This window comes from Prionailurus bengalensis, chromosome C1, assembly GCF_016509475.1.
Source record: "Prionailurus bengalensis isolate Pbe53 chromosome C1, Fcat_Pben_1.1_paternal_pri, whole genome shotgun sequence".
In the NCBI taxonomy this organism is placed as follows: domain Eukaryota; kingdom Metazoa; phylum Chordata; class Mammalia; order Carnivora; family Felidae; genus Prionailurus; species Prionailurus bengalensis.
Window position 1 is genome coordinate 164,077,505 of NC_057345.1, and position 23,064 is coordinate 164,100,568.

Here is a 23,064-nt window from a genome sequence, read left to right on the forward strand (position 1 = left end):
CAGGAGATGTGCACATAAAATGATAACGAATTCAGAAGACAAGGGATTCCTTTTGAACGGGTGCAGGGGGCGGGGGTATGGACTGAATGAAGTACTGGAAAGAAGGGCAGAGTAAGAGCAGGAAATACAGAGCAGGGGACAGATATGGAAGAACTGGCAGGAGCTGGCAGTTGACTGGGTGCAGAGGCAAGGGGAGGGAGGCTGCTCCAAGAAGGAAAGCTAAGGATCCGGCGCTGGGACCGTGTGCTGTCTGGAGTCCGCAGGAAATCCTGACAGAGATTTAGAGGGGGGGCCATGGCGGGGCTGGTGTCAGAGACTCGGGAATCACCCACGGAGTGCGCAGTACTGAAGCCGACATACTCCCAAGGGAGAAAGGGAGGCCTGGTCTTGAAAAGCAGACATTTTGGGCAGCAAACAGAGGAGACTGAAGAACAGTGAAAGGGAAGAGAAGGAGTAGCGGGAGAACACAATGCCCTGAGAGACGAGAGAAAGAAGATTCCAGAAAGAGGCAGTCAAAAATAGCAAAGAGTGCAGAACGATCAAATATGAGGACTGAGGGGAAGCCACTGATTACTGGCTACTAAGTGATAAGGCACTTCCGGCCCAACCGAAGCCGAATATGAGGTGGTGGCCGTGACAGGAAGCTCCCCTTGACCAAACCTGAGTCAGGCTCTGCCAGGCCCTCTTCTTGACTAGCGTCAGCCTTGTCCCCAGGTCTTACCAGGCCTGCAACGACATTTGAGCACGAATTCTCCTATGTCAGTTTGGAAAGAACCCTCCCACCTTTGACATCTGATCAAATTCCTCACCCTCACCCTTGATATCTGATCACCCTGACCTGCCCTCATCAAGAATCCTGTTAGGTCAGGTTAGCAAGAGTTCCCCCTACCTTGTCTCCTCTTAGTACTTTTCATCCCCTGACATACCCTGCAACCTGCTCCTTGGCTATAAATCCTCTCTCGTTCCCATATTCAGAGTTAAGTTCTCATATTCCCTCTTTCCTACTGTGTTCCTACCACAATAGTCTTGATTAAATCTTCCTCATTTGTTTGGTTTTTTTTGGGAGGGGTAGGAAGGGCAGAGAGAGAGAGGGACAGAATCTCTGTCAGGCTCCGCCACCCAGCATGGATCCCGACATGGGGATCGATCTCACAACTGTGAGATGATGACCTGAGACGAAATCAAGAGTCAGATCCTTGGGGCGTCTGGGTGGCTCAGTTGGTTGGGCGTCCGACTTCAGCTCAGGTCATAATCTCACACTCTGAGTTCGAGCCCCGCGTCGGGCTCTGTGCTGACAGCTCAGAGCCTGGAGCCCGCTTTGGATTCTGTGTCTCCCCCTCTCTGTCCCTCCCCTGCTCATGCTCTGTCTCAAAAATAAATAAAAACATTAAAAATTAAAAAAAAAAAAAGAGTCAGATCCTTAATCGACTGCACCCAGGCGCCCCAAACAGGTGTCAGAAATTTTTTTTCTTCAGACTTGTCCTTTTCCCTAGTGCTGGATGACATTCCCAAACACCTAAGTACAATCAAACGCTGTCTAGGAAGAGATGGTGTAGACAGGGTTAATGAGTAAACAGCCACCCAAGAAGAGGAGGTGGGACATACAGAATACTCTTTCAATAAACTTCTGCCAAGAGATGGAACACACTAGTAACTCAGGCTGGTACCTACCAGGGTTCCAAAGCTGAGGAAAGGCTTTCTCACCCTGACCAGGAAAGCATGGCTCTAATGTAAGGGGAACGAGCCAGGGGAGAGGAGGAAACTAATGAGACAAGACGGAGAAAAACAAATTCCCATGCTGATTATTTTCAGCCCTCTCGCATTATATATATATACATATATATATATATATATATGTATATATATACACGCACACACACATATATATATATACATATATATATATTAAATCACCTCATTTCTTTCTGGAACAATGAGAGGTATTAATAAATAACAAATGAAATTTTTCTTTTATGCATTCAGAAATATGAATGTTTAAATCTGTAGCACATTTAAATCTGTAGCTCATGTAGGACACAGATTTATTATTATGGGAGAAAGACTATATTGTTTTTATTTTCAGACCTCTAAAAGGTTAAGTTAGCCATTTTCATACTGAATTCCTATTCAATTTGATTATGTTCCCTTCTGTGAGGGTAAAACGTGAACAAACCAAGCTAATTTATGTGCAATTCCTTTGTACCACTGAAATGAAAAGGAACAATAGTTTAATGAAGTGGAATCTGTTATCTAATTATGCCAAATAATTTAGAAACATCTGCTGATGGTTAGTAATACTATAGTTAAACCTCAAAGAATCTGCTCCCAGGGAGATTTCCATTTTATTCAAGCCCTTGTAAGCTTCCAGTTGGGAAATCCATATTAGACTATGGAACCAAGAGATGACATAATAGCACCTTTACTGTATTAAAAAAATTAACAAATGAACAAAAAAATAAAGAGAGGGTGTGCATCATACTGATTTGGGCCCTGAACTTAATTCCCAAATTTAAGAAACACAGTAGCCTACTGTAATATCCAACATTCATTCGAGTATTTATTGAGTAGCTGGGATGCATCAGACACTGTGGCGGCTGTTGAGGATACAAAGAAGAAAGCTACAACTTTCCCATTATGGAACTTCATCTAAAAGGAAAGACAAGAGAATATGTCTACCAACCACTATGTCACCACATAATAAGTGGTAGGACAGAGATGTGCACAGGGTACAATGGATGCAGAAAAGGTGTAACTAACTCACAGCAGCAGACTACTTAGAAGAGAAGCCTATTCAAACTGAGTTTTGCAAGATGTGTAGAGATATGTGAGTGCAAAGAAGGGCCTCGGAAATGACTGTGCCAAAGGCACACCGAGTATAGTCCTTTCTGGAAACTTCCAAGAAGTTCAAGATGGCTGAAGCACATCCTCTTACAGAGGAGACAGTAAGAGATGAGACCAGACAGGTAAGCAAGGGTCCTATCCTAACAGCCTAATATGCAAACTAGGGAATTTGGACTTAATCTTACTGGTGATGGGGACCCACTGGAGAAGTAGGGAAGTAAATTGTTAGACTAACCAAATCCTTTTAATTTGTTTAATGTTTACTTATTTTTGAGAGAGTGAGAGCACGCATGCACATGAGCAAGGGAGGGGCAAAGAGAGGGGGAGACAGAGGCATCCAAGCTGACAGCGCAGAGCCCAATATGGGGCTCGAACTCATGAACGGTGAGATCATGACCTGAGCCGAAGTCAGACACTTAACCAGCGAAAGCCACCCAGACGCCCCTAGACTAACCAAATTCTAAGAGACAGGTTTAAATTTCCAATTCTGGACTCTAACATAAGAATAACCCAAAATAATAAAGTTAGAAAAAAAGATAAATGAAAGCAAATGTTTAAACTGATTCAAGGTTGCTCACAGGATAAGTATAGAGAGTGACAGCCCGCTAGGAATTCTTCATTCGTTCATTTATTCACTCAGTAAACCTGGGCTGAGTACCTATGACATAGCAGACATTGAGTTTACAATCCCTGATATATTTTAAGTGCTAAAAGGGCAGGGGCTAGATCTGACTATAGTCTGGATTACTCCCCGAAGCAGCAGCACTGGTGAGTGTACTTTTCACAGTTTCAGAGTACAAGAGGAAGTATCAAGCATCCGGCACTATTAGAAGTCCATCTGGTTGTTCAACGTATATCCCCGAACTGGGTCTCCACCGGAGCATCCTCAAAGTACAAAATGGCACATTTAGCAACACCCATAAACGGAAATATTGTAGAGCCACTTTCTCAAGTGGATCTTTGTTAACATCAACAATAACAGTGATACTGACATCAGCTACTGTCTATCTTCACCACCGTGTGAAGAACCTCACACACACGATCTCATTTATTTCCGCACAAACGGAAGGAGGGAATTACTCGCCTGTTTATATATAAGGAAAACGAGACCAGAACGTACAGCTGACACTGTATTAACCACAACTCTTTTCCACCCAAATCTGAGCACTTTCCTCTACTCCGCGCACTACGGAAGTACCCATCTCACAGAGTAAAACCTGATCTTTATCACAGCTTGTAAGGCCCTGCATAATCTGAGAGCCCAACGCTCCTCCACCCCCAAGGACAGCTGTGTCTCATCTCCCACTGCTTTCCCTTAGCTTACTCCGCTCCAGCCACGTTGCCCTTCGTTCTGTTCCTCAAAATCGTCAAGCGAGCACACCCCTGCCTCAAAGCCTGTTTCACGAGGTGACGCCCCCACTTCACACGACTCATCCCCTTGCGGTCCTCGAGTCTCTGCTCAAAATCCACCTTGGTCGTGAGGCTTTCCCGGACATGTTGCTGGACAGCCAGCCCCATCTCCTCACCCTGCTCTGTACTTCTCCACAGCACTAGGCACCGGGCACACCATCCATTTTTTTATCGTCCGTCCGCCTCCACTGCGAGCCGAAGCTTCCTGAGACTAGGAACTACATACATACCTGGCACATTTTAGGCCCTCAATTCACTGAACAGATGAGTAAACAAATCACAAAATAAGAAAACACATCCCAAGCCTCAGAGCTACCCTCAGAAAAATTCTGAAATAGTACAGCTCTTGTTCCTACTCCCTTCTCTCACTCTACGGTCCTATCCTTTCTTGCCCCTAATCCCAAATGCCCTAGGCTTTTACACTGTTCTGTTTATTACACTTCCCCCTTCTTAGTCATGCCTCACCCTCTACATAAAGGCCACCACTTTCTTTTCTCTGACAGCACAGCTCCCTCAGTCAAAATGCTTGCCCTGAGTACTTTAAGATCTTTAGTTCATAAATTAAAATCATTCTTTCATGCTATATGAAGACACGTATCTATATCTAGCATGTTCTTCCTCATAAGTAACAGGCTAAGAATCCATGCTTTAATTGAAGTCTAATGGTGTAAAATTCATTCACCAAGGAAGGGATTGCAGGGGAAACATTTCAGTCAGGCAGATATTTACATATCCCTTAAATGAACGCCTACACCACTTACCACTGTCTGTCCTACCTAGCACAAGCTACTTCAAATCCTGAAATCACTTCTCACGAAGTCATTTCACGGCATTAAGGAGCTAAAAAATGATAACAAAGTTCTATACAAAAGGTTAAGATACAGGGGCACCTGGCTGGCTCAGTCGGTAGAACATACAACTCTTAATCTCAGGGTCGTGAGTTCAAGCCTCACATCGGGCATGGAATCTGCCTACATACACGCTCACATACGTACATACGTAAATACATATATACATACATAGATCTATTCAAAAGAAAGAATATACCGTAAGGGCTGAAGACAAGTGCTGATGGCACAAATGGGAAATTAGATGTGATTAGCAGTTTAAAGGAGAGAAACGGTTGCTCAGTTTTTGAAACGTTTGTGGTCACGAAAATCTATTCGTGCAGGGAGATGTTTCTTGGACTACATCTTCTCTTCTACTTGTTTTACACCATGAAATATACACGGTCCAAAGAAATTCAAAGGTAAAAATCAGAGTGGAGAGGACAACCTTTAGTGTGGCCAGAGGAAACACAAAGAGGTGGCCCCCTGCCAGGGCAGCCGGCCACACAGGGGCCCGACTGACCTTCCCTTCTCCCACAGATCCCCCAACTGCTGGCATCCTTTCCAAGAAGTGCTTACTTTTCTAAATTTAAAACAACTATTCGAAACAGGCACGGGCATTTTTAAGCTATCAATTTTTGATTTTGTTTTTTGATTCTTGGAGAATAAAAGAAAAAAAAACTGTCTAAAAACATGAACACTTCTAAAACATTCCTGGATATAAAACCATGATTTTAAAAATAGTAATTTCTGTTTTTTAGTTTAAGTAAACCTTTCTTCTATTCAATCTGGCCTCCTTACTCCAGGTAATTTTTAAATTAATAACAGCTTCACTGAGATAGAATTCACATACCATAAAATTCACCCTTTAACATACACAAGGCAGTGGTTTTTAGGTATATTCACAAAGCATTCATTATGGTTTTTAGAAATAAGGAGCCAAATTAAGAAAGTATATTTATAACTCTATTTTATTAGACAGGTTTTTTTTTTAATTCTATATGACTTTTCAGTGTAAAACACAGTCACACCATTGTTTCTTAATTTCTCCCTATTTTGTTTTTTTAAGGATAGTAAGACTATATTAATAAATAAAAATCAAAGCTTGTAAGAATCATTTTCTATGTAAGAATGACTTATGGCTGGTAATTCGGTCATAAGGCCAGGCTCAGGGACCTGTCTTGAGTTGGGTTTGCAAAGAAAGTTCAGTGGCTTCATTTATATATGGTGGACAAAAAGTAAAGTTTTTTAAAGGTGCTGTTACTGATATTTTATATAAGACTGAGAAAACATCAAATATCTCTATCAAAGGATATTATTACTAGAGGGACTTGGACAAAAGCTACACAAAACCCAGCCTGGGGTTTCCCTAATAAAGATTTCCCTGAACCTTTTTTATGGCTGCTCTCAAGATGATAGTAAATTAAGTTTACTTAATTCTTAGGGTGAACCCAATCCAACGAAAAATGTATAACTTCTTTTACTAACATCATTCCTTCAGAACTATTATTATATGCCACACAAAGCATGACCAAACAGTATTTTTCTGCCTATTTCTCTTATGATTGCTTTAGATTAGTCTAAAACATGTACTCTCATTGAAGGTAACCTTTGTTTTCAAGGGAGAAAAAATTAGCTTTTGGGGATCAAAAACCTCACTCTTTTTGTGCGTAAGGCAGATATACATACACTGGGTAAAGAAACTGTACCTCTGCTTTTAAAGTTTCACGAAGAAAACAAGAAAAAAATGCCTAAAACTTATGAAGGGTGATGTTTTTTTAAAAAGGGGACAAATACTTATCTAAAAGAAATTGCAACTGTTCTTGACAAATACGTCAAAGTTTTATAATTATACATATCACTCTATCTTCAAAGATCAGGCTGCTTATAGGACTGTTACTTGCAGGGACAAATGTCACTCAAAAGACAGCATCACCAACAATCTTTTTACCTTGTACACAGATGGTAACTATCAGAGTTATGGCAACTATAATTCTTTTATCTCTCTTGCATTATACCAAGTCACCACAGATCAAGAGAAAAATTTTAAAGGTGAAATATTAAGTTTTTGATACCAGGAAGAGAATATGCACAAGCATTTCAATAAGGATGGTGATTTTTCTTTAGAGAGAGAGAGTGAGCATGAGCAGGGAGAGTGGCAGAGGGAGAGGGGGAAGAGGAAGGAGAATGAGAATGGGAGTGAGAGAGTGAGAGAAAGAGAATCTTAAGCAGTCTCCACGGTCAGCACGGAGCCCGAGAGGGGTCTCGATCTCATGACCGTGAGATCATGACCTGATCTCACCACTGCTGCTTAGGTAACTCCCTCTCATATTCTTTGATGAGCAATGTCCGAAAAATAAAAATGTTTAGCAGAGAGTGTATTCAAGTGGAGATGCCTACAAAATTGGCTTTGGGTCAAATAAATCATCCTGAAGATGCATAGTGGATTTGTCGTTTTAAAAACCAATTTTAATGTCAGGGCAGTCACAGAAAATCAAAATTTTCCTAACTGCATCACAAAGAATACACCATTACCATTTAACTGCTCAAAGGATCTCTTACAAAGAGGCCCAAAGGCAGGTGTGCCCGGCAGCATAATAAAAAGGTTTCTATGACGGTATAAAAGTCTGTGGAAAGGTCAGAAATTACAGTGAAATCCTAAGTATTAGGAGTGATCTACGGCAGTGATGACAGTGACAGGTAATGAAAGAAGAAAGAAAAAAGAAAGGGGAGGGGAGCAATGCCAAAGCTAATTCTACACAGACAGGGAAGAGAGTTATTCAGGGTTTGGCCAGCCCAGCTGGACTGTCACTGAGTTCCTAGCATTTGAGCTGTAAACCACAGCCCCGTTTAGCTATAAATGACAGACATTCCCGCCAAAGGATAACCTGGCAGGATGCTTTTTCCCCCAGCTCTGTCAAATAGGGTTTTACTGGTGTGGCCAGTCAGGGAGTTCTGTGAGGTAGACCAGCTAGAAAGTCCTAAATTAGATGATCTGAGAATTTCCTCTTGGCCCAGCAATAATTGGAGAACATGTGCTTCCCAGTCAGGGACGTTCTAACGAATCCTACTGGAGATAAGTAGTCCGGAGCTCACACTACAGTTCTGGAACGTAAGCTCTAATGAGACAGGGCCATGTCTCTTGAACGTGCTATAGAGGTATGTTGGACAAATGAGCAAGGTGAGTGAGCAAAGCATGAATTATATTTGGATTCTTTTTAGGATTTGAGGATTTAAAACTTATTTGTCTTGGTGCTGATGATTGAGAGATCTAGTCATCTACAAGGGGAGAAAAATGCTAACAAATTCCTGAACTCCCAAAAGTGCACATTTTCAACTCCCAAATGAGCCACAAAATCAGGAAGGATTGGGGTCTGGTTCTTTTGTCACAGATAAAACAGAAATTTGCACAAAAATATCCTTTCAAACAGCAAAGGTGACTAATAGTGACTATAAGAGATACGACAGTTTTTACACTTCAGCTTAATTTGACAGGTATTCTGAGTTGCTACAAAATACTATATGCTAAACGTATATAAATGGAAAACTGTATTGGGTCATTTTAGTGGCTCTCATTTTTTAAAATGAAGCTAACTAATGTCCCATAAAAAGAATATTCTTTACAATGATTAAAAAAAAAACCCAAGTGGAAATGTAAAACATAAAGCAAAACAGAAAAAAAAAAACGAGACTCTATTGCTGGCTGCTAAGCACTGAACTGTGTCTTCCAATAAATTCCTGCGTTGAAACCCTAACCCCCGAGGTGACAGTATTTGTGGAAACAAGGCCTCTGGGGAGTTATCACGTTAGATGATGCCATGAGGATGCAGTTCTCCAGAGGAGTTGAGTGCCCGCAGAAAAGACCAGAGACCTTTCCTACAGACATGCTGGTCTTAGAATTCCCAGCCTCCAAAACTTCAGGAAATAAATGTCTGGGGTGTAAGCCACACAGTTTATGGTATTTCTCTCCAGGAGCCCAAGCTGACATAAGACACTCACCTTACCAACTAACACACCCAAGATGCACAAGATGGGATCCTGGCAGTGGTTAGGGCTTTCGTAGAAACCTACTGAGCTCTGACTTTGATGACTGCTTAGTTACGTTCGTCCAGTTTCTTGTTCCTATCTTCTCCTCACTATCGTTTCACAGAACTTTAATACCTCATTGCTCGTCTGCTGTAAGTTGGTTATTAAGAGTAAATACAAAGGGACAGGAGGTACTTCTGACTAAACTAGTTAAAAAGTAGTACAGGTGACTCTTGAACAATAGATATGAACTGTATGGGTTCACTTATATAAGGATTTTTCTCAATAAAACTAGTACCGTACTTATAAATGTATTTTCTCTTCCTGATGACTTTCTTAATAACGTTTGCTTACTTTATTGTAAGAGTATAGTGTATATAATACACATAACATAGAAAATACATGTTAATCAACTGCTTCTGTTATCAGTCAGGCTTCTGTTCAACAACAGACTATTAGTAGTTGCATTTTGGGGGAATGAAAGGTTAACACGTGGATCTTGGACTATGTGGGGAATCAGCACCCCTGATGTTGTTGTTCAAGGGTCATGTTGTTCAAGGGTCAACTGTAACTTCCGAAATAAAATCCATTTTGGGGCACCTGGGTGGCTCAATTGGTTAAGTGTCCAACTTTGGCTCAGGTCATGATCTCGAGGTTTGTGGGTTTGAGACCCGTGTCAGCTCCATGCTGGCAGCTCAAAGCCTGGAGCCAGTTTCAGATTCTGTGTCTCCCTCTCTCTCTGCCCCTCCCTGGCTTGCACTCTCTCTCTCTCTTTCTCAAAAATAAATAAACATTAAAAAAATTTTTTGAGGGGCGCCTGGGTGGTTCAGTCAGTTGGGCCTCTGACGTCGGCTCAGGTCACGATTTTGCACTCTGTGGGTTCAAGCCCTGCGTCAGGCTCTGTGCTGACAGCTCGGAGCCTGGAGCCTGCTTTGGATTCTGTGTCTCCTTCTCTCTCTGCCCCTCCGCCTCTCATGCTCTCTCTCGCTCTCTCTCTCACTCAAAAATAAATGAACATTAAAATTTTTTTTTTAATTTTTTTAATAAAAATCCATTTCTTCTAACTGTTGGGGACTGCTCTTAATACATACCAAGGCTATTTTGAATTGGGCAAATCTGAGAAAATCTCATATTTATCTTTAATACAATGGCTCTCAAACTTGAGAGCAGCAGAAAAGGGAATCCCTTTTTTTTTAACATTTATTTTTGACAGAGAGAGACAGAGCATGAGCGGGGGAGGGGCAGAGAGAGAGGGAGACACCGAATCCAAAGCAGGCTCCAGGCTCTGAGATGTCAGCACAGAGCCCGATGCGGGGCTCAAACTCACGGACTGTGAGATCATGACCTGAGCCACCCAGATGCCCCGCAGGGGAATCCTTTTAAAATCCCCTTCTAGAAATGCAGATTCTGTGGCTCTGTGGCCAAAGGAATCTACATTTTTAACAGAGAGGAGATGACTGAGGAGTGGTGTGCAATGAACCTTTGAGAACATCTACCGCTCTATCATTATAGGAAAACAGCCTCCGCACACAGGTGTACTTTGCTTTGTAACAGGAAAATATTCTTAAAAATTGTCACCAAATTAGATTTTGTAAATTGAGTTCTATTTTTGCACAAGTTGACTTTAAAATTTTAAAGACACTTTATTGATTCTGAGGGGTGAGAGTGGTTTATCTGCTTCTAGAACTCAAATCCATGCCCTTCTTTTCCTCATCTCTACTTCAGTAAAGATTTAATAACTTAGGAAGCCTTTTAAAAGAACCTTATCACTCACTGTGCTTATCCCCAATTTATCTGTTTTATTCACTGAGAACGTCAAGCATTCAAAAAGTGGTTGATTTGTAAACCTCACCTTTGAAAACCACGAAAATGCAGACTCTTTAGGAAGGAAAATGAATTTAGTAAAAAAAAAAAAAACACAGTTTAAGGGGATATTTACTTCTGGAAATATTACTGCTATGTATTAGCTACAACAGTGTAAGAGAAATGCTTCTTCGACAGAAAATATCAATTATGACTTAAGCCTTCCACCATTTTTAAATTTTGTACAAAAAGTCCACACTTAAGAAAAAATGCTTCTTCTAAACGATGCAGATTAGACACAAGGTATTGGAAAACAATAGTGAGATTTTTCTTTCAGAAAAGAAACATTTTTTAAAGCGTCTAAAGAGAACTAACACCAAATAAGAAAAGTCATTTCTAGTACTGTGGGTATTTTGGCAAAGTAAACATAGTGTAGACTGGCAAACTGTGTTCTGGGCTCAGTTTTGCCCCAAAAAAGGGCCATGTGACCTTAGAAAATAATCTCCCTGCATCTAATTTAATTTATAAAATAAGATGATTAAATAAATGTAACGCTTTGATTCCAGCAGATTAGTTCAGTCTATCTACAGGAAAAAGCATTTGTGGTATATTATGCCTACAATGTGCTTGATCAAATGACGCAATTAAAACGTAACTGGCAACTTGATATTATGAGTAACTTACCAAGACCATCCTTGTAGCTATCAGCTTCATAGTACTATATATCAGTACATATCATACTACTTTGAACATCTAAATTTTCACATATTGAGTTTTCTTAAAGGGAGGTACATGTGTACCAGACTGTTTCTGTAATAGGAAACAATGTATCTTTTCAGCCCTTCTTCCCAGCCCATTGTCATTACATACTCCAGGGTGAAAAACAAAAAAAACAAACAAACAAAAAACAACAAAAAAACTTGAAATCTTAACCACTGAAACAATAGTGTTGCAGTAATTACATCATAGAAATAACATCTTTCCTAAAATACTCGAAGTTATTCTCCCGAGATCACTTATCTTCCAGAAACCAACTTTCTTCTGTCTGCTTCCGTATTTGTTAGAACAAACATTTTCCATTTTAATAACTACTCAGTTCATCACTTATTCTTCTTTCCAACGAAATATGCCGACTCCAAAAATCACCCCCCAAATCCAGTAAGACTCAATACGTGCATTTGGCAATTCCGGGGAGGTTGGGATGCACAGACATCTTGTTCAAAATAAATAAACTTTGCAGGATCTTTATTTACTGACTCGATAAACGTAGGTTTGGAAACAACCAGCTAACTTCTCTCCCAAGTTGGCATCTTAAAGAATCCTCCGTTGACAAAACACCCAGGACCTCAGAGACTCCCAGCCCAGAATTGGCCAGGGGAGCACACGCCCATCGGCCCTGCCTGGAGAGGAAACAATGGGAGAGGCGCGAGGGAGCAAGCCCGGCGCCCCAGGCGCCCCAACTCCGCCGCCCCGGCCCGCGCCCGACTCCGCGCGCGGCATCCCCTCCCCGGGCGCCCCGGGCCCCCGCCCCCCCCCCACCCCGGGCGCGGCCCACCTGCACGGGCGCGGTCCGAGGGCTGCACTTACCAAACAGGGTCAGGGCCATTGTAAAGGCGCTCGCCAAGTGCTCGCCGCCGCCCGCCAGTCCACGCGCTCCGCCCAGGCCAGCCGGAGATCACCGCATCGGCCCGAAGCGCTCACACCTCGGAGGGAGCGGGGAGTCGGAGGGGCGTGGTGGGGCGCGGGCGCGCGGGGAGGCTGCAGGCCGGGGCGCTGGGGGCCGCTGCAAGAAAAAGTTATTTACGCGTTATTGTCAGGCGCACCCGCACAGGGGCAGACCCGCTAGCCCCAGGCGAGCCGGCACTTGTCGCTGCCATCTGTGCACTGCGCGGAGCGCGCGCGCGGACGGCGATACCTGCGAGGCGGGAGGCTCGGCCGCGGCGCAATGGCAGGCGGAGAGGCGGCGCCGCAGTGGCGGCGGCGGCGGCGGGGAGACGAGCAGCCTCGCGGGGCCCCCGGCGGGGCGCGCTCACTCCGCATCCCGCGGCCTCGCAGACGCCATCTTGCGATAGCGTCTCCCACCGGATCTGCCCCTGCGCCTCCTCGTGTCTGCCCCTCGGGCGGCCGAACCCGCTGCGTTCCCATGGCAACGGGCGCGCGCGGGGGCCGGGGGCGCGCGCCCCTCCTGGCCCGGGCCCGGAGGAGCCGCCCCGGGTCGCGCGGGAGGCGGCCTCCCGGAGCCCGGCGGGGGCGGGGGCGTTTTAGGCGAAATCCCAGGCATTTTTCTTGAATGGGATTTGCGGAGGCGCGGAGGGGAGAAACCCTGAGCTGTTACTCGAAAGAGGAAGAGTGGCAGGAGGATGCTCCCTGAATACACGTCCCCAGCCAGGGTCATCCGGGGATCGGGTTCGTTTGAGGATAAATCTCCCGCCCGGCGCCCGCGGGGTTAACAGAGACTCTGGAGCCCGAGACCTGAAGCTATAGGATTCGGGAAGGGAGCCTGGAGTCCCGTGGAGACCCTGGCTGTTGCCTTCCTTTCCCCTTGGATTTGGAGCCACTGGGGGTACTGCTCAGGTCGTCGTAACTGAGGAAACAGGGGTCGTTTAAAAAGCATCTGGAATTGCCTAAAATAATCTGTTACAAAGCCAGTGCTTAAACCTAATTTTCTTCCTTTTACTTTACACCTCTTTGATATTGCCTCGGGAAAAATCAACATTTGTCACCGATTGGCACCTCTTCTTTACCACAAAAGAGTGTTCCCCTGAGCTTGTTGCATTTATCTGATAATCACTGGCAACATCTTTCTGTGATGTTCTCTGCTCGCCTCTGTCTTTGCCTTAATTAACAAAAAGCCGTGTAACGCCTTGAGATTATCAGCCAGAAGATGTTCTTGAAAAGCTCGGTAGTGGTGTTTTGGTGCCGTTCTCATTTAATGTATTCAAAAATTCAGCGTTCTCTAGTTGCTATGTTTGTTCCCTGTGTAGAAAAATGCCCCTCCTTTCCTTGTTTCTCTTACAGATCTGATACTGTTTCAGTATCTAATCATGTAGATTTTCTCTGTGGCTCTCATTTCTTCCTACGTGCATCTTTCCTCTTTCAGGTCCTCAGATTCCCTAATGTCATTTTCTGCTTCTCTCAAATCTCAACTAATTCTTTTAAGAACATTATATAAATACCTTCTATTTAATGTATCTTGAGGATCAAATCGTTACAAAAAAAATGAAAATTGCTACTACACATAGAACCACAGTTAATTCATCATCATTTCACAGCAGATTCTAGCATCAGGAGAAAAAGAAAAGCCGGTTGAAGGAGGAGCCAAGCCTTTGTTTCATGTCAGTTAACTCAAGAAAAAAGAAATAGTAAAATAATTCAACATGAAGAGGCAAATGTGTAAGATGCTGTATGCTTGCAATTTTCTGAGGGAGTAAAATCGTTCTCCTCTAGCCACGAATATCAAAATAAATCTTGAAATCCCCACAATTTTAAATCTTTAATGAAAAGGACTTGATTTTGAGCAGCCTTCCTGCTCATGAAAAATTACAAACACAGCTCATGAAGATAAATGAGCTACTCAAGAAGGCTTTGTGGGACAGAGTTTATAACCATGTAAAGATTGCTGATCTGCTCTGCAATCAGATAAATCAGAAACTAAAGACACCATTTGCTGCCTCAACCAGTGATCTTCAACCTTCTGGGGGACTTAATTTCCCTTTAAGGCTCTGATGAAAATACATCCCTCTTCCTGGAAAATGCTTATGTATACACACAGACTCGCCAAAATTGTTTCACACAATTTCAGGGGGATTGTGGCCTATTCCGGGACTCTAGGTTAACCCCCAGATACCCTTTGTAATCTCAGAAAGTTATACTTTGTAACTAAAATGTTTTACTTCTCACATAGAAGCATGGAATTTTAAACAGAAAGATACCCAACTCCCCTGATTTAGAGAGAGGACAACTAGAGGGCCCAGTGGTCAAAAGATTTTCCCAAGTGTGTATATACCTTTTAGGGGCAGAACTAATAGGAAAATATGAGGCATCTGGTGTTCTCCCTGACCACCTCCCCCACTCTCCATCCCCCACCAATTTAGACGGTACATGGTTTGAATTTAAAAAGAAAAATCTGTTTAGTATTAGAAGCAGAGTGGCAAGGGGGGTATTTTGTCCTCATTTTGATTGTTGGGTCTCTTATAGTTTGGGAAGTTGAATTTTGTCTCAAAGGGCCTTTATTCACATGCTTTTCAACTCAGAACTATGTGTCCAATCAGGTTGAGAGGAAAAGTGCTTTTCTCTTCTATTTGTTAAACTCTCTGAGGGAGGTACCAGAGCATCAGTGTTCCCTGGTAAGTCCCTCTGTCCCCTGGGGGCTTCTCCTGGGGGGGGGGGGGGCGGAATGCATCCCAGGGAAATTAGCAATCCTGTGTTCAGACTCACACTCCCAATATACAGCAAGCTTGAGCTGCTGGATCAGCTTTGCACCCACAAGTTGTGGCTGAACACAGCTGAATCTTAGTGATAGACTGAGCTCAGGCTCAGGTGGGGACATTGTACCCTCCCCTTCCTCTATCTGTACAAGTCTGGGCCCATATCCAACACACACACACACACACACACACACACACACCCTCCCAAGAGAGGTTTTTAGGATACTATTTGAAAGAATACAGCTAAATGTTACTAATGTTTCTAGTTTTCCACAAGTGATTCCTTTTGATTGACTTCCTAATAACAAAATGTTTCCTATATTTGATCAAAGTGCTAGGTCTTGAAAAATAATATTCATTTTTATAATATTGTATTATCCAATGAGGAATGGAGTGTTGCTTTTCTCACCTTTTGGTGAGAAATAAAGCAATAGCCTTTTGGCCACAGATTCAATGTAAGGAAGGGCGTTAACCCCTTGGGGGTGATTATTATGGGCGGTACCTTGGATTGTTTATTTAAAAGGGTGAAGAATGAGATGACTTTTAAAACATTTATGTTTTCATTGAAAGATTTAATTTTGTGCTGAACACATAAGCACCTAGAATGGCCAGATTTGTTTGCTGTTACTTAGTTGTTAGATTTTCAAACAAATATTTTATTCTTTCTGGTTCTTCCTCATTTGTAAAATGAAGGGCTGGGGCTAAATTATCTCTAATGTCCTTTTTAGTTAGCTGTCATCCTGTGATATTTTAAAATATTTAAATTAACTGGATTATGGATAAAACAGAAGGTATTTTTATTTGAATATTCAGTATGTCACTTATTTATCTGTGCATTCAATACATTTAAAGTCCTGATATATCTGGTAAGTCTGAGTCATATGTTACATTTTCATAAAGACCTAGTACAGTAAAGAAGTCATATTTTATTAAAATATCAATACTGTGATGTCATCCTCAGTATGTTACTCCAATATTGTATTTATTGTACACAGAGCAACCCCCTTTTCAGGTTTAATAGGATTAAAATTAAAAGTACGCACTGAACAATCCAGGCCAAATTTACTAAAACAGTTTCTCATTTTTTTAAATATTTGTTTTTGAGAGAGAGAGTGCAAGCAGGGGAAGGGCAGGGCGGGTGGGGCAGGAGATCTCAAGCGGGCTCCGCACTGACTGCAGTGAGCCCATGCTGGGCTCAAACTCACAAACCATCAGTTCATGACCTGAGCCAAAGCTGGATGCTCAACTGACTGAGCCACCCGGGCACCCCAAAGAGTTTCTCATTTTTATGTAGATTTTGTGGATTAAACAGAGTTTAGGAAACGGTCTTCAATTTTTTTCTACATTTTAAACTAATGACATATTGCAAGTGTTTGGGGTTTTCTTTTTGTTGCTCATTTAGCTTTGTTCCCGCTGGAAAACATTGATTTGTTCCTTAGTTTTGAATGAAGCAGAAATTAATGAGGCGGTTTCTGCCTCGCGATAACAAGTTGAAATTATAGCACTTTATCATGTCAACACAGCTTTAAACACTAGGAATACCAGTGCTGTTAGCACTGTTCCCAAAATAGTGCAGAAGTTTGCTGTTGAAGAAAAACTTACATAGCATATTTCTGCTAATGTGATAGAAACATTTTTTTATGCCCCAGTTATACTAATTAGGGTTTAAATTATTTATTTAAAATAATCGCCATGTGTGACATTCTCTCCATCCAGTATTTATGTTACCAGTTAGAGTATTTGTTTCCACAGTGAGTTTGTTTAGAGTGGGTTTGGTCTGCTTTTAATGTTTTCCTAGTAATGTTTTCCTTAAGGTTTTTAATGTTTTAGTAATGTTTCCCCTAATCCAGATGGGTCCCCTGCTTTTATATTTCTGAAGATAAATTAATCTTTATCTTTCTGAATTAATATCATACCTGCTATTTGCATGGAATTTCATGACTTATAAATGACACTTTCATACGGCAAAGGCATATTCATACAAGTAATGGAAGCAGTATTTGCTTTGAGTGCAAAAATTTAGACAGATTTAGACTGTTGATGAAAAAAAGGTATGCAGGCTTATTTGCATAAACTGTAAATTTGGCCGTTAAGCTTAAATAATTCAAATTAATGTTTTGGAGAGTTAGTTGTGTTTTACTGACCACCAGAGGGTGCCTGAATTATATCCATAGGAGCAATCTTGGATCTTAGAAATGAAGTAAAATTTGAAAAATACATAAGAATCCTGAAGCATTGAAAACTTTCTCAGCTCCCCTACATAGCGTTTCTTATGAAGTAGCAGAAAATAATCCCACCAAAATTATGCTAAAAGGGGAGGTGCCTTGTGACAGGTTAGGCACAGATTTGAAATTGCATATTATTGAGCAGTGTTTGTTCAATCCTATTTTATCACTTCCAAAGTGAGATGAAAGTGTTTGTAGAAGGTGTGTGTGTGTGTGTGTGTGTGTGTGTGCGTGCGCGCGCGCGCGCGCGCACACACACGTAAGAAGGGAAGGGAAATTGGAATTCAAAAGTTCTTCTATCCCTGACCCAAGATAATGGATTTCTTGTTAATTGCTGAGTCTGAAGAAGAAATTTTAGTTTAGGGGCACCTGGGTGGCTCAGTCGGTTGGACGTCCGACTTCGGCTCAGGTCATGATTTCGCGGTCCGTGAGTTCAAGCCCCGCGACGGGCTCTGTGCTGACAGCTCAGAGCCTGGAGCCTGCTTCAAATTCTGTGTCGCCCCTCCCCTGCTTATGCTCTGTCTCTCTCTGTCTCAAAAATAAATACAAACATTTAAAAATAATTTTTTCAAAGAAATTTTAGTGTAGTAGGTGATAGGACTACAGGTATTACAGGGATAGAATCTTCTAAATGCCACAGGTCCGTTTTTTTTTTTTTTTAACTTTGTTATAGAATTTATTTTGAAATGTCAAAATGACCACTGGTTTGGAGTGGCCAAGGAAAACGAAAGGGTAAAAAGAGGTCTGTTTTTAATACCTGTTTAAGAGAATACTTATTTCCTGGTAAATACTGTAGCAGATCTTTTGGAATTTTTTATAGGCTTAAAAGCAAATACATTTTCAAGCGCACATTAGCTAGAAGTACAGCAATTATGGCTGCCCTCAAGTAAAAGTTTTTGTCTGAACTATAATCATATTATAGTACTTTAAGCCAGCATTTCCATTTGTGTGTATTTTTCTGAGGTCACCGGGCATATCTAATGCACAGTGTAAGCTAAATGTCTATTTGACTTGAGCAGTTGGCGTTCTGCCAGATTTTGTTTTCAAGAGGGAAGAAGGAGATTTGGCTGCAAATCAAATCTCCCTAATATGGCCATGGTTCTTCTGGTTAATGTGGGTGTCCGAAATAAGATGACTTATTCAAGTTGATTACATTGTGAGTTATAAATCAGCTAAATAGCTATGAACTCTGGGTGAGAATTACACAATCTCTAATTAAATAACAGAGCCGAAAAAGAGAGAAGTGTATTTCCATGATTAAAATCACAATTTGAGCTCAAATCGTGTCTACTCCTGTGAGGGATTTTTCATAAAGCTCCTTTGTGTACTGTTGTAAAATAGAACGTATATCAGACATTTAGGACAATGCACCAATTGGAATTCATCCAATCATCCTTCATTCAGTCTGCAAATATTTACTGAGGACCTGTGCTATATCAGGCATTGTGCTAGATCCTAGCAAAGGAGTCAAAGATGAACCAAACGTGTATTCAGATCTTTACAAATGTGCAGTCCTTTGGGATAATCCTTATAAAGGGACAATGACAAGAGCCATAAGAGGGGTACCGATTAAGTATTGTGGACGTTCAGAGCAGAGAAAAATTACTTCCAGCTGATAAAATGAATGAAGGCTTCATGAAGAATGAAGCTGTGCTTCGAGGTATGGACAGAAATTGGGCAAAGGGAACAGAGAAAAGGGAAAAGCAGGGTTTAGGTAAGAGAAAAGAACATGACGAACATCTTGGGGAAAGAGGTGGGAAATCATGAGAGGAGAATTGCAGGCAGGACAACTTGGCTGTAACAAGGACTTGTGGGAGGAGAGGCTAGACTGTAGGTCAGGGACGTATATAGAAGGCTAACCTGGTGCCTTGATACTCACTACATTATCTGAACCCTGTGGGCTTTCTACACATTCTTGAGGCAACTGGGAATTTGTATTCATTATGCGAAAGTCTGGTCTCAAAGTTTTTTATGCCCTATTTTCCAGTAACAAGTTTTTGACTGACCACCAATACATGAATGATCCGTTCGCACACACACACAAATGTGCTATTGTTATAAGCTAACAACTCAAGGCACAATATACCCTTAAGGTGACATCTGTCATTAATGATATAAACCCACGTTTTAGTCTCCCTGATAATTTCTAAATTTTTAGTCAACTCCTAGCCTGTTCTTATTATATGATCATTATTTTGCTTCACAACCTGGCTAATGAGGAGCCTGCACCAAGTAGGCAAGGGTAGGAGGCATGTCAGTTCTGTCATTTCTCTTACATTTACTTGTGTTTATATTATTAGTATGCCTGTCAATGCCTGATTTCTTTGAAAGGAACTTTTAGAGACATCTGTTCATTTGGTAGGTTTTAGTTTTGTTCAGAAACCTATAATATAACCCATAAAACCAATTAATTTGAGGGGCGCCTGGGTGGCTCAGTCGGTTAAGCATCCGACTTCGGCTCAGGTCATGATCTCACAGTTCGTGAATTCGAGCCCCACGTCAGGCTCTGTGCTGACAGCCCGGAGCCTGGAGCCTGCTTTGGACTCCGTGGCTCCCTCTCTCTCTCCCCCTCCCTCACTCACGCTCTGTCTCTGTCTCTCTCTTTCTCAAAAATAAGTAAATAAAGAAAACCCCAACAATTAACTTGGCCGTGTAAATGACAGTGAGTTGGCAATGAGCCAAATGGGAAAAGATGGGTCACCTGTGCTGTCCGCGCCACCCTTTCGGCCCCCAGGGTAACTTGCACATGATGTGGGACTTTCCAACATACAAATTGAGTAAGGGAGTCTGTGTTGACCTGTATATAAAATACTAATAAAGCTGAATTTTCTCCTCCCTTATGACAATAGCTAATAACTATACATGGAAGTTCTTCTTTTTCTTTCCATAAGACAATGGAAATCTTGGGGTATGCACACTCCACTTTGGAGGTTGCTGGTATGGACATTAGGAAACCAGGGCAAATATTTGTGAAGTGATGTGGTCAAGGCTGACTCTCAGCAAGATGAACCTGTTATCTATGTGTAGAATAGGTTGAAGGGAGAGGAACTGAATTACGGGGCTTCTGCTTCAAGCCCTGCCTACCTATTACTGCAATTGTTCTCGAGTTCTAAGAATTCTGGTGTGAACTTTGAGAGAGCCTAGCCTTTAAGGAGCTCCAGGGGACATCACCCAGCACCGCTGCTATCCTTGGAAAATGAGGCTGACGTTTAGAGAGTGAGGAATAAAAACTACTCGCCATAGAGAGAAGAAAGGGCTAGTACCAGAGTGGACCATTCTACAACTTAGAAACCAAGCATGATGAAAGAAGTTCTCTGAATGTTCTGTTTCCTCTTAATACTGAGTGGAAGCATAGCCTATAAAACGGCTTCTAAAACTGAATGTCGACGACTCTGCGGTTGAGAGTGGGGAGTTGTTATCCGCCCCATAGTACTTCACCAGCGCCACACTACGTCCTGAAAAACACTGGTGAGAAAGATCTGGCTTCAAATGTTGGCTTCACCTCTCACTACCTATGTGACTTGAGGCAGATTTAAATCTTGTAGGATTTCAGTTTCCTCTTCTGCAAAATTGAGGTACTCTCTGTGTCACTTGGTTTGCAACCTTTTGGTTGCAATTGACAGAAAATGGAATTCACCCTGGCTTGACCAGAAGAGATTTACTCATGGACAAACCCAGAGTCAGGGTGAGTTTCTGGGAAGGCTGACCGAGCAGTGCAAAAAATGTCCCCAAGGACCTCATTTCTCTATTTCTCCAGTCGCTGTCTTTATCTAACACAGAATCCTTCCCCTTTCACAGCATCTCCCTGACTCTCCCCTTGTGGTAGCAAAATAGCTTCCGAGGTTCTAGACATCACATAGTCCCACCTCTCCATCTAAGGGGAGAGAGAGTCCTGGAACATCTCACTCTCGTTGGCGTGAGTTGGGATATATGCCCATCCATGAATCATTGCTGTGGCCAGGGAGAAGGGGGTGAGTATAGGCCAATCACAAGTTACCCCTTACTCGAATGGATTAACCCTTGCAAATTTCATGGCTGAGATGAATTCCTTAAAGAAAACCCACTACAGAGCTTGGAGGACAGAGAAGGGGCTGGGCAAGCAACGCACACATGTCTGCCTTTTAGGGTCACTCTGGGGATTAAATAAAGCACAGGTTGGACATGTAACAAATAATGGCTTTTCTTGCTCTCTCTGAGAATTATCTTCCTCAGTCCTCCATATTGAGGAGGATCCTCATCCTCCGATATTGAATTACTCAATATTCAGTAAAAGTCCAATTTTCTCTGAAAGTAAGCACCCAAGTCTTGTGCTAACAAGTCCTCTCCTCACTAAGCCATCTCTTCCCACATATAAAAACAATGTCCAGGGGCGCCTGGGTGGCGCAGTCGGTTAAGCGTCCGACTTCAGCCAGGTCACGATCTCGCGGTCCGTGAGTTCGAGCCCCGCGTCAGGCTCTGGGCTGATGGCTCAGAGCCTGGAGCCTGTTTCCGATTCTGTGTCTCCCTCTCTCTCTGCCCCTCCCCCGTTCATGCTCTGTCTCTCTCTGTCCCAAAATAAATAAAAAACGTTGAAAAAAAAATTAAAAAAAAAAAAACAATGTCCAACGCTTTAACCTCCTATATATTTGCTTCCCAGATGATTTACATCACTGACACGACCTGCAGGGAGCTAAAATTGTAGTTGATTATTGTGCAAAATGTGCTTGTCTATTATGCAATGCCAACAAAACTATCGGATTTTTTTTCTCATTAAATCGGACCCTTGTTTTGTCATCATAGTTTCCAGTTTCAAAATAATTTAAATCTCTTGCAAAATACACAATTGATTCAACATTAGGGAAAGTCTTTTCTGGATGTTTTAGGATCTCCAGCTGAGCCTCAAATGGGATTCCAAGTCTGGTCCTATGCGGTGAACCAGTAGGCTTTACATTTATATAAACACTATTCAGGGGTGGGTAAGTGTTCATTTATGTTAATAAATGGCTTAAAATGGCAGGGCTAATCATAGGATGCATCTCTTCCAGGATCCCAATGACCTAGTCTCTGCATAGACTGGCATTCTGAGCAAGAGTCCGTCTGGCCAAAGTGATTAAAAAGGAACGATAGTCTTTACTTGCATTTCATGAAAAATCTTATAGGGTAGCCACCACATCCCTCCCAGGAACACTTCTTGAAATCCCTTTTCCCCCCCTTTTTTTTTTGTCATCTCCCACAACCGTTTTGGAGCAGAGCACTCTTGAACCTCCGAAATTCCCTCCCACCCCTTACTATATGGGCTTCCTGCACTTTCCTCCGTCGCTATTTCCCACTTCGCAGACTGGTCTCTCTGTTTCTGTTTACTCTCCTTAACCTTCAGCTGGTATCTAAATTCCTCACTATTCAGAAGACCCAGGAACTGGCCCAGCAAGCAAGAATCTCCCTCCCTGTCCTCCTGCCTCTCAATGCTAGTCTTTCTCTAGCCACTAACCTTGATTCTAAACCACACACAAAAAGGCTGAGAAATCC

At 42.3% G+C, this 23,064-nt stretch overlaps 1 protein-coding gene across 1 annotated transcript in view; it reads right to left on the reverse strand.

Annotated features, from left to right (window-relative positions):
* CHN1 (chimerin 1) overlaps positions 1-12,995 on the reverse strand; it is a 205,797-nt gene extending 192,802 nt beyond the window's left edge. The window contains exon 1 of the mRNA XM_043577091.1: positions 12,495-12,995. Coding sequence (XP_043433026.1) covers positions 12,495-12,513 — 19 coding nt within the window. The 5' untranslated portion in view covers positions 12,514-12,995. The remainder of the gene's footprint in view (positions 1-12,494) is intronic.
* Between the last annotated feature and the right edge of the window lie 10,069 nt (positions 12,996-23,064).